This window comes from Benincasa hispida, chromosome 10 (assembly GCF_027475165.1).
Source record: "Benincasa hispida cultivar pf3 chromosome 10, pf3_genome.v1.1, whole genome shotgun sequence".
NCBI classification, from domain to species: Eukaryota; Viridiplantae; Streptophyta; class Magnoliopsida; order Cucurbitales; family Cucurbitaceae; genus Benincasa; species Benincasa hispida.
Window position 1 is genome coordinate 63,114,491 of NC_143487.1, and position 13,135 is coordinate 63,127,625.

The following is a 13,135-nucleotide window of genomic DNA, read 5'->3' on the forward strand; positions in this document are numbered from 1 at the left end:
ATATAGTCTACTTTGTATATCATTGATAGATTTTAGACAAATATGTTTTTTTTTTTTTTTTTTTCTTTCTACACTTCCTCACTTTCTTCCTCCAATTTTGTTTTTTGTTTTCTCCATCTCTTTCCTTGATAACCCAACAAAGTATTCAAAGTAATTTGATGCTATCTCTTTTTCCAAAGAAACCATAAGAACACACAAAAAAAAAAAAAAAAAAAAAAAAAAAAAAAAAAAAGTTGTAAGCATAGATTCCGATTACCAATAGAATTTATCATTAATATCTCATATCATTAATCTGTAGTAAAATATTAATGATAGACTCTACCGTTAATATGCATCTATCACTGATAAACTAGTGATAGACTTTTATCACTAATAGATAAGTCTTTCAATGATATAAGTCTATTAGATAAGTTTTTCAATGATATAAGTCTATCACTGATAGACTTTGACTGATCATTTTATACATTTTCTATAAATTTGATGTAAATTGTGTTATATCTCTACAAAATATTTTATATTATCTACAAAATACTCAGATTTTAATTTGGACCTAATGGCTACATCTGCAAACTACCTCTATAATTCAACTAAAAGCTACCACCAAATCATAAAAGTTCAAAATAGTGATGTTTCAGGCTTATAAAGCAAACAATAATGTTGCTAATGAGATTACTCGGTGTGCGCAATCTCAAATGCCTATTCACAAATTTGAGAATTCAATTTTCTTTCTTGGTTATTTGCTCGTGTAGAGCAAGATAAACTTTTGTGATTTCTTTTAGTTTGCCACTTCTAGAAAAACATAAAAGTTCAAATCTTTCATTTTCAAACAATAATTAAAATTTTTGTTTAAATCTAATACAAATCCCAAAAAAAAAAAAAAAAGTTTAATCTCGAGCTTTAAATTTTTAAATGTCTATATTTCAGTTCATAAGATCAACCAATTTAGTTTTTCTCATTATTCTACTATATTTGCCTCAATCTAGAAGGTTTTGAATACATGTTTGTATTTCCAACCTAAACATGATTGCCTAGGCCAGGTAAGTATTATCCTTCACTTTTGTTGTATTTTGGTATAATTTTTAAACATCCACTTTTGACCTTGTACTATTAAAAAAAATAGCATTTTGGTCTGCCAATAATCGATTTTTTTTTTTTCCTTTTAAGTTAGTAGAGATTTAAAACTCCAACTTCTTTATCGATAATACAATCACATCTTAATTGGTTAAACCGTAAAAATTTGATGTCCACAACAACCCTTATAGAAAATCAACTTTCGATCCTATATTTAGCAATGATTTACCAAATTTAACCCGACTTTCAATTTCATCAAATTAAATCATTTTTGCAATTTTTATCTTCAATTCAGTTTAGACTAAATTTACCCATATTTAACAAGTAATAGAACTCTCAAAACTTATTAATTTTAAAGAAAGTTACACAAAATTGACTTTGTTTAAGACTTTTTATATATTCATTTATTTTTGGATTCTAAGATAAAAATATAAGTACATGTTGTCCATAAAAATAAAAGAGCACCAAATCCCCTGCAGTTCTCTTCTAAAAAAATAGTAATTATTTTATTTTAAATAATAAAATTATCAAAAATATCTGCGCACCTAAGAACATGAAATATAAGTTTATTGTCATACCCTAAACAAAATGGGTAAAAAAATAGAATAATTTTCAAATAAAGAAAGATGAACCAACTTATTTATGAATATAGTAAAACGTTATTATCTATTAGTGATGGAGCACGACAGACCTCTCTAATAAATATCTACCAAAGTCTATGATGCAGAACCAATGACATTTTACTATATTTTGAAAGTATCTTCTACCATTTAAAACAATTCCTAAAAAAAAAAATAAAGAACCAACACTTAGATCAAATGCATCAATTACTACCTCAAATATGTTATCTAACAGTTGTGAAAAAAAAAACGCAAAAAGAAGAGAAAAGGTGTGAAAGTTGCATAAATAAGTAGCAATAAATCGAAAAAATTATTTGATGAAATTATCTTAAAACAATAAATAACAGTTGTCAACCAGCAAAATTATGCATCTCAACCACTATTCAAAAGTCAACAATTATACATCAATCACTCTTTAATAATTCAAGACCAACCTGTTACACACCCACAATCACAAATGCCAGACTTTCTTTCCTTTTATATAAATAATATATATATATGTATGTATGTATGTATATATTTCTAGAAAAATAAAAAGTTGATATTAAAGTGAGGTCAACAAAATGTGAAAGTTGTTATGATATGCAAGAAAAATCATGAAAATAAAGAATTCATAAGCATTAGTTAATTTAATAAATATAATCCAAGCTTACTAAAGTAAAATATTGATGGAACCCTCATATCAATATCAACCTCTAATATATTTTAATATTTCTCAATTGAAGATTCCAAATTCATAGATATTTTCAACAAAAATGTCAAAATATCTATTGAAGGAACCCTCATATCAATATCAACCTCTAATATATTTTCAATATTTCTCAATTGGCCCTTCCAAATTATGGATATTTCAACAAAAATATAAAAATGTCAATGAGAATTTTACTTCACCTACTAAATTAGTTGGGGTCCATAGGCTCCAATCTAATCTAGCTTTGTGAAAGTGATAGGGGGAAGAATTAAGAAGCACAATTGAAGAAAATGTAAATATGAATATGATGAGGCCCTTATAAACCTTCCAAGCCAATAATAAAATATCATTTTGCATAGCAAGTTTATGACCGCAAGGAGCAAACTGACTAATATTTGTCTTACAATAACTATTAACATTAATGTTCTCGAAAAAAGAAAGAACTTGGAATAGGAAATAGGAGAGAAAAAGGGAGAAGGATAAAGAGTAAAAAACAAAAAAAAAAAACATCACAATCATCTCCTACTAGAAAAAAAGACATGGTTGCATCACAGATTTGGCAAAGGCAGACAAGGGAAAGATTTTGGAAGGAGAGTTGATTTTGCCCAACAACAACATAAACATCCAGAGGGTCAATTACTTCTTAACCCGTCAATACGCAGTAGAATTACGAATCTCAAACTCATAGCAGTGGGGGAAAGTAATGGGCATATGAATGAATGACCTCAGAAATATACCCTCCTTCCATGGACCCGTATCCGTGCTCAACCGAAAGAGTTCACATTACACATGACACAAAAAAAGCCAACTAAAGGAAATAACTCACCATTCAAAGCACATATTGAACTTAGAAGCACTTCCTGTGGACGATGGATGGGCCAGATTCGTCGTACTCACCCTTTGAAATCCACATCTGGTAAAACACACGAAGTATCGGTTAGTGCCAGAAATGGAAACAAAAGAGAGGTTAAGAGTGAATGTAGAGAGCATCTCACCTGCTGGAAGGTGCTGAGAGATGCAAGGATCGATCCTCCAATCCAGACACTGTATTTCCTTTCTGGTGGTGCAACGACCTTGATTTTCATGCTGCTGGGAGCAAGAGCTGTGATCTCTTTGCTCATACGGTCAGCAATACCAGGGAACATGGTAGAACCACCACTGAGAACAATGTTGCCATACAAATCTTTTCTGATATCCACATCACACTTCATAATTGAGTTGTAGGTAGTCTCGTGAATTCCAGCAGCTTCCATTCCGATGAGGGATGGCTGGAAAAGAACTTCGGGGCATCGGAATCTCTCAGCTCCAATTGTGATGACTTGTCCATCAGGCAGTTCATAGTTTTTCTCAATTGAGGAGCTACTCTTAGCAGTCTCAAGTTCCTGCTCATAGTCGAGCGCAACATAAGCAAGCTTCTCTTTCATGTCACGGACAATTTCCCGTTCGGCAGTGGTTGTGAACATGTACCCTCTCTCAGTGAGAATCTTCATCAAAGCGTCAGTTAGATCACGACCAGCAAGGTCCAGACGGAGGATAGCATGGGGTAGAGCATAACCCTCATAGATTGGCACAGTGTGACTAACACCATCACCAGAGTCGAGCACGATACCTATTCAATAATTCATTAAATTTTTATCCAAATCAAAGGCTAAGAGTCCCAAATTTAAGATGAAAGCAGGAAATGGCTGTGAACCTGTTGTACGACCACTGGCATACAGAGATAGAACGGCCTGGATGGCAACATACATGGCAGGTACGTTAAAAGTTTCAAACATGATTTGTGTCATCTTTTCTCTGTTGGCTTTAGGATTGAGAGGAGCTTCGGTAAGAAGCACTGGGTGTTCTTCTGGTGCAACACGAAGCTCATTGTAGAATGTGTGATGCCAAATCTTTTCCATATCATCCCAGTTGCTGACAATACCATGCTCAATGGGATATTTCAAGGTAAGAATACCTCTTTTGGATTGGGCTTCATCACCAACGTAAGCATCTTTCTGGCCCATACCCACCATGACACCAGTGTGTCGAGGTCGACCAACAATACTGGGAAACACTGCCCTGGGAGCATCATCACCGGCAAATCCAGCCTACAAATTACAATTTTACTACTTCAGACCCATTAAGTATTACCAGCCTCAAGGAAAAGAAAACGTACCCAGTAAAGCAGCTATAATTATTGAGAACGTAAGCAGATCTACAACAAGAAAAACAGCTACATGTATTAAGGTCAGTGATTATACCTTCACCATTCCGGTTCCATTGTCGCAAACAAGTGGCTGGATATCCTCAGCATCAGCCATCTTTTATAGATACTGAAAAGTACACACAAATGAACAAATTATATCCTGGAATACGAAGACCATCTGTGCAATGCATTGTTGAATTGGCAATAAGATAAAAGAATAAAACAGACAATCCACTTTGTAATACAAGGACCAGAATAGAAATCATAAGCGTCACCACCTAATAACACTTTCCAAAAAATCAAAACGGAAACTACTAAAAAGACTGGAATTTTACAGGAAGAAACGGATCAGCTTCAAAACGAAGGTTGATTCTTGGCAAAGGTGATAGGCAAAATCTAGAACATATACTCCACTGAAAAAGAAATACAGGAAAACGAGAAGCAAACAGATGCAATGGAGGGAACTGTAAGCAGCACGATTTTAATGTAAGAATCCTATTAGTTACGTCAGCAAATCATCGATCCTCAATCCATAACATTTCAATATCACTTATCGACAGAACAATGCAAGTAGTAGCTGAGATCTTTAATTGAGTTTCTCCACAAGTCCAATCATGCAGATCAATTGCATCTAGAAAATTACATACGAATTCTGATAAATACAAGATCTCAGCCCCAGTACCACAAAATTTCAATAACAACACGCACAAGGTCAAAGATCAGCCACTGAAACTTCAGAATCTAATTGCAAATGCCGATAGAAATGTCACCGAATCCTCGCAAACCAAACAGATTCCAGAACAGATAAAAAAAAAAAAAAAGGAAAATAAAGAAAAAGCATCTCTTACAGCAGTAAACAGCATTACGATTTACAAATCACATGATTCACATTACAAAACTCAGAACTAAAACAAACTACCGTTTAAAAAGAGAATCAAAGAGATAGAAGCTAAAAAAAATCTGATGATTGATAAAATGAAAGAAAACAACCAGATCGAAGCTCATAAGAGTGATAAACACACAAAAAGAAATGGCAACAAAAGCAAATCGAAATCTGAATGAGAAACAGAAAAAGAGATCTAAAAAAAACCAGATCGAAAGAGGAATCGTACCTTAATAAGTGAAGAAAACGAAGAAGATAATGAAAATGGAAGAGCCAAGTGAGGGAATCGACGGCCAACTCTCCGATTTCAGGCTCAGTCTCTCTCGGTTGCAAAGGCGAGAAGGTGAGATCGAAAATGGAGAGAAGGAAGGAATGGAAGAAGGGAAGGGAAAATGAGAGTATTTATATGGGAAAAAAGAAATTTAAAAAAAAATAAAAAGAAATGAAAAACATGAAATGTAAATGCAAATGCAAATGTAAATGAAATTCCGATGAAATGAAGAATTTGGGTGAATGATTTCGACCACCGGTAAAGATAGGGTGACCTGGATGACAGCCTTTTTCTTTCCCTTTGCTTTTTATTTTCATTTTCATTTTCATTTTCATTTTCATTTTCTTCCTCGAGATTTTAATTCATTTCCTTCCCTTATTTCATTTTCATTTGTCAGAATTTCCTTTCTTTTTTACATTTTAATTTTGATCCATTTACTTGAATTTGTTAAATTTCTGCCCAATTTTTATCCATATTTTAACATGTTCATAGGTTTAGTATTGATATGAGGTGTCGCCATAAGATTTTAATGTTTTCTATACCTATGAGACTTTTATATCAAGAATAAAAATATAATCTAATTAATTAAAAGAATTTGCAAGGATGGAAAATTGTAGATATGACAAACTTTTCAAATGTGATGTATTATTATTTTGTATTCCAATTTTTTCGTTTTAACAAAACCATTTTATTCCTATTTGGCTGCAACAGAAAGAGAAAAAAAAAAAAAGAAAAAAGTAGATGAGGAGAGGCTTCACGCGGCAACAGGCAACGATTAGACGTGCGATGAGGCTGCAGTGAGGTAGGCGGAGCGGAGGTAGGGGCAAATGGTGTGGATAGTACGGTGAATGGCGAAAGAGAGATGTTGGGGGATGGGGTCTATTGCATGCGAAAAAAATATTAATTTTTAGTACTTTATAATTTTTTTTAAAAAAAAATATTTATAAATAGAATATCAGTCAAGTGCGTCAACAATATAGATATGTGCATCATTATCAAATTTATCAACAGTATACCAATCAAGTATATCAATAGTATAAAAGAGTGTATCGTTATCAAGTATATCAATAGTATATTTGTCAAGTGTATCATTATCAAGTATATCAATAGTATAAAAGAGTGTATCGCTGTCAAGTATATCAGTAGTATATTTGTCAAATGTATATTATCAATGCATCATTCAAGTGAATCAAGTTTATTGGTAGTATAAACTAGTTATGATTGAAAAATTTATCAACATTATATCAATCAAATGCATCATTATCAAATATATATCAATAGTATATTAAGTATATAACAATAACCAGGGTATTTGAGACATCATCTTTTATATGTAGGTTAGGCTTCGTTTTTGCGATTTCTACACTCAACAAATGTGTGGGCTACGGGTCTAATTATTGTAACTTATTTTTCCTTTTTGCAAGCAGTCCATTAATTAATTAATTAATATCAACCATTCATTACTATTTATATTAATTTATTATTAAATAGAAGGGAAAATTGTAAAAACCACTCATAAAATATGGTAGTAGTTGTAATTATACCCTCAAACTTTCAATTATAAAAATTGGACCGTCAAATTTATACAAATGTTAGAATTAAATCTTAAAACTTACATAATTGCAGGAATTGTAATTATTGTAGGTTCACTTTTTATCATTTGGGGTCTAGTTCTACAACCATTGTAAGTTTAAGGGTCTAATATTAACACTTGTAGAAGTTTGATGATCCAATTTTTACAATTAAACCATGGTCCAACAACTTCTCAGCCCAATAACCAATAGCCAATATTTCTCTCTGCTAAACCGTTGCAAATCACTACTGTAAACATGTGGTCCTTTGTTTAGATTTTGTAATTTTTGTCTTTTGTACAACCATTGGCTATTCATATTCTCTGTATAAATGTATACCTAGATATCTGTAAATTCATTCATTGGGAAATATACAAGGAATTAATTCTTCAGGCTACTTTCTCTGCTATACTTAATATAGAATGTGTATTTGACTTGGTATCAGAGCCTATGGCAAACACCTCTTTAAATTCCTCCACCAGTAGCAGTCAGTTCACCAGCCCCACCTATAATAGCCCGCCGCTGAACCAACTCCTTAACCAGATCACCACGATCAAGCTAGACCATGGGAACTTCCTTTTTTGGAAGAATCTTGCCTTACCTATCTTGAGAAGCTACTGGTTGGAGGACATCTGACCGGAGAAGATGTGTGTCCTCCGATGATAACTAAGCAAGGAGAATCAGTCACAAATCCAGCTTATGGAGCTGTTACGCAGATCGATCAACAACCAGAAGGAATGTCGGGAGCGTCTAGCTTGTTCTCTGGTCAAGCTGTCACTATAAGTCCGCTGTATCAATCTTGGATTGCCAATGATCAGCTTCTTTTGGGGTGGTTATATAACTCCATGACTGTAGAGGTTGCAACATAAGTGATGGGACATGAGAGTGCTTAGAGTCTGTGGAGTGCAATCCAGGAGCTCTTTGGAATTCAGTCTCGAGCTGAGGGTGACTATCTTCACCAGGTATTTCAAACTACTCGGAAAGGCTCAATGAAAATGAGTGATTACCTTAGAACAATGAAAAACCATGTTGATAACTTAGAGCTTGCTGGCAACCCGATTCCACGTCGGTCACTAGTATCACAAGTCTTGATAGGATTAGATGAAGAATACAACCCTATTGTACCCATAATTCAAGGAAGAGCATAAACAAAGTGGGTTGATCTGCATTCGGAGCTACTAAGCTTTGAGAAACGACTTGAACTACAGAACACTAGCAAGGCAGCCTCTCTAGGAAGTGCTTCTTCCTCTGTCAATCTCACAACAAGCCATAACAACAATCAGTCTCACAATAGAAACAAGTAGCAGAACAACCCCAACACTCGACCTCCATTTCAAAACAATGGACAAAGAGGAAATGGGCATGGCCGAGGCAAGGGTTGATGGAGTGGTGCCAATAACAACATACCCATTTGCCAAATTTGCTTCAAACAAGGCCACACTGCCCTCACTTGTTACAAACTGCTCAATAGGAATTTCACTTCTTATCAGAATATACCACAGAACAACAGAAGTCAAGCTCCAAGGTAGATGTTTGATAACCAACACCTACCACTCAATCAAGCCCTGATGGCAGCCCAAACCAATCCCTTCTTGGCCATTCCTGAATCTGTTGCAGATCCTATATGGTACATGGACAGTGAAGCTTCCAATCATGTTACTAGTGATCCAAACAACATGACCTACTCATTTGAATATGGAGGTACTGAAAAAGTGACAGTAGGTAATGGAAGTACTTTTCCTATTTCTCATATTGGTTCTTGTTCCTTAGTGACAAACAATTACTTGATTAACCTAGAAAATGTTTTATGTGTACCTGAAATAGCAAAGAATCTAGTTAGTGTTTCAAAATTAGCTAAGGATAACAAGATGGTTATTGAATTTCATGATGACTGCTGTTTTGTTAAGGATATCTGTACGGGCAAGGTGGTGCTGAAGGGGGACTCAATGAAGGACTAGATAGATTGAAGGCAACGAGAGCCGTTGGCAATCTAGTGAAGTCAAGCAGTCTCTACTTTACAAAGGATGGTAAAATAATGGCTTGCTCTATTGTTGCTCAAAGTAGTAGTGTCAATGTAGTTGTGTCCAAGGAAATTTTGCATAGAAGACTTGGACATTTGTCTTTAAAAGTCACGAATGATGTAGTTAAAATGTGTAAACTACCAGTGAAAGTCAATGAAGCTTTATTTTCTGTGAAGTATGTAAGTATGGTAAGTCTCATGCTCTTCCCTTTTTAAACTCCTCATCTCATGCATCCTCACCTTTTAATCTAGTACATTCTGATTTATGGGGCCTTGCACCAGTAATGTCATCTGATGGTTATCGTTACTATGTTCACTTTCTTGATGATTTTAGTAGATTGCTTCGATATATCCGTTAAAGTTAAAAAGTGACACCTATGCTGCCTTCTCTCACTTTCTTAATATGGTGAAAACTCAGTTTGGAACCACTATAAAAGTTTTTCAATCAGATAATGGAAAAGAATTTAAAATAATACACCAACTATGCAATACTCTAGGAGTTAAATCAAGACTGTCTTGCCCCTATACATCTACACAAAACGGTAGGGCCGAAAGGAAACATAGACACGTTGTTGAAATGGGTTTAACCCTACTGGTTCAAGCCTCAATGGCTTTACGTTTATGGTGGGACGCCTTCATGACCTCTACTTTTATCATTAATGGTCTGCCATCACAAGTTCTAAAAGGAAAGTCACCAATGGAAAAACTTATTCATAAACAGTTGAATTTTTCAGAACTAAGAACTTTTGGATGTGCTTGCTACCCATACTTATGACCGTACAACAACCAAAAGTTTTAGTACAAATCAGAAAGATGTGTGTACTTTGGGCCTAGTCTGGTTCACAAAGGCCACAAGTGTCTCACTCAATCGAGAAAGATTATAATATCAAGGCATATTGAATTTGATGAAACTTTCTTTCCCTTTGTTTCAGATTTTGCAGTTGAATCAATGCAGCCCCAACCTAATGCCTAGACATCCCTCATCTATCCACCACCACCATGGTATGACCAATCTTCCTACTTTTTACCTTCACCAGTCAATCCCTCAAATCCTCCATCAACAATAAACCTTCCAATCCCATCTAACATCCCAAATCAAACCCCTCCCAGCGTACATCAAATTCATACCAACCTGCTTCTTCCACCTCATCATCGTCCAAATCAACATCTCCATCTCCAATCCAACCATAAACCTCCCCTCTGCCTCAAATATCATCCTTGTTGCCCATGTCCAGCCCCTCCACCTATTCCTCTACCAATTGCTCCAATCCATCATCTCCTGATGGCCCAAATTCCTATCCACCATCTGCACCCCCTGACCATCCTATGATCACTCGTGCCAAGGCTGGAATATTCAAGCCAAAAATCTGGGTGACAAAGGCTACAAAGCGCAACTGCACTCTCACTGAACCTACAAGAATTGATGATGCCCTGGCCACTCCGGCTTGGAAAAATGCTATGGATTTGGAAGTCCAAGCTCTAACCAAAAATCATACTTGGGATCTGGTACCAGCTCCTCCTCAAAAACAAAATTGTTGGCTGCGGTGGGTGATCAGAATCAAGAGGAACTCAAATGGCTCCATTCAAAGGTACAAAGCTCGACTTGTAGCAAAGGGGTTCCATCAAAATCCTGGCGTAGATTTTTTTTGAAACCTTCAGCCCCGTGGTCAAAGCCTCTACCATCAGAGTAATTCTAACACTTGCTGTCTCTTATGAATGGCACATTCGGCAACTCGATTTCAATAACGCATTCCTAAATGGCCATCTAGAAGAAGACGTCTATATATCCCAACCTCCAGGATATGTTAATCAATACATGCCTAATCATGTGTGCAGGCTGCGCAAGGCTATTTATGGGCTAAAGCAGGCTCCTCAAACTTGGAACACCACACTCAAAGACACTCTACATTCATGGGGCTTTACTAGCAGTCGTGTTGACACCTCTCTGTTTATATATAGGAAAAGCTCAAACATTGTTCTCATGTTAGTTTACATTGATGATGTGATAATTACAGGTAACAATCAATAACTCATCAACATCATCATTGCTCGGCTGGACACAAAGTTTGCTCTCAAAGATCTTGGTCCTATCAGCTATTTCCTCGGAATTCAACCTTTCGTGTCAATTCTGGCCTTCTTCTAACTCAAGCCAAATACATTGACGATCTACTCTCTTGGTTGGAACTGACACAACTCAAACCAGCCCCCCACTCTCTCTGCTGTAGGTAAACATAACCCTTTCTGATGGCACCCCACTGCCTAACCCTTTTATTTACCGCAACATCATTGGAGCAGTCCAATAATTCACCACCACCCGACCGGATATTTCCTACATTGTCAACCATCTCAGCCAATTCTTGAAGCAACCCACCGACATCCATTGGCAATGGGTAAAAAGAGTACTTCGATACCTAAGTGTCACCAAATACCGGGCCAACTTATTTCACCAGCAGCAAACCTTACAATAACAGCTTTTTCTGATGCGGATTGGGCATCCAATGTAGATGATCGAAGATCTATAGCTGCCTACTGTGTCTACTTGGGTAATACAGTTGTCTTTTGGTCCTCCAAGAAGCAAACGGCTGTGGCAAGGTCCAGCACTGAGTCTGAATATCGGGCTCTCACCCACGCCTCTGCTGCACTAGCCACCAATCCGGTCTTCCATGCCAAAACTAAACATATAGAAATTGATGTCCACTTTGTCTGAGATAAAAATACTTGAAGGTGCTCTTGAGGTCCGTTACATCCCATCAACAACCCAATATTTCTCTTTGCCATACCGATGCAAATCAAACATGTGGTCGATTTGGGGTTTAGTTCTACAACCATTGTAAGTTTAAGGGTCTAATATTAACACTTGTAGAAGTTTGATGACCCAATTTTTTTTTTTTTAATAGGTATTGTAATTAAAGTGCAGAGTGAGGGAATTGAACCTCAAACCATGAGGTTGATAATATGAATGTTATGCCAATTAAGTTACGCTCTTGTTGGCTATGACCCAATTTTTACAATTGAAAGTTTGAAGATATAATTGCAACTACCACCATACTTTATGGGTGATTTTTAAAATTTTTCTTAAATAGAATTATATTATATTTAATTATTTTTATAAATTAAATTAAATATAAAATTAAGTCTATAAACACTACCTACGCCTCCAAATTTCTTCTTTGTTATCTATTTTTCACCAATGGTTTAAAAATACTAAGGCAAAATTTGAGAACTAAAAAAAGGTTTTTTTTTTTTTTTTTAAGAAATATGCAAATCATGGTAAAAAATGTAGATAAAATAGGTTTAATTTTCAAAAACAAAAACAAAAAATCAAATAGTTATCAAATGGGACCTTAATTATTAATATTATTTTTAATTTATTTTAAGGTAAAAATAATCGTTTGTTTTTATTCTAATATTTAATGAACAATATATTAAATAATATTAAATTTAATTCTTGACTACATTATTTGTTCCCTTAAGTAATTATTTAATATTGGTTTCAGTATATACAAAGTAAAACGAACACATGCCAACGTGAGTTGAGCATGTTTAGTGGTATTGCATGTGCTTCGGATCCAAGAGGTTGGAAATTCAATCCTCATCCTTTATGATTGTTAGTATTAAATAAAAAAAAATAAAACAAACACATGTATTTAATTTTCATTCGTTCTTTATATAAAAAGGATCACTCTCATTCATTGATTATCTTTTCTTTTTTTCTTACGAAGGTATTAGATTAATATGTGGGGTGTGAACCTCTAACATCGAAGTCTATAAGCATTATATCAGTTGAGCTATGCTCATTTTGGCAATTCATTAAATTGAGTCT

At 35.0% G+C, this 13,135-nt stretch overlaps 1 protein-coding gene across 1 annotated transcript; it reads right to left on the bottom strand.

Annotated features, from left to right (window-relative positions):
• Positions 1 to 2,663: 2,663 nt before the first annotated feature.
• On the bottom strand, positions 2,664 to 5,874 carry LOC120088657 (actin-7). Its single transcript, XM_039046071.2, has 5 exons — positions 5,680 to 5,874; positions 4,623 to 4,694; positions 4,076 to 4,469; positions 3,378 to 3,991; positions 2,664 to 3,295 (listed from the first exon to the last, which is right to left on the bottom strand). Exons 2-5 carry the CDS (start codon positions 4,680 to 4,682, stop codon positions 3,230 to 3,232), a joined length of 1,134 nt encoding a protein of 377 aa, XP_038901999.1. The 5' UTR covers positions 4,683 to 4,694; positions 5,680 to 5,874; the 3' UTR covers positions 2,664 to 3,229.
• Between the last annotated feature and the right edge of the window lie 7,261 nt (positions 5,875 to 13,135).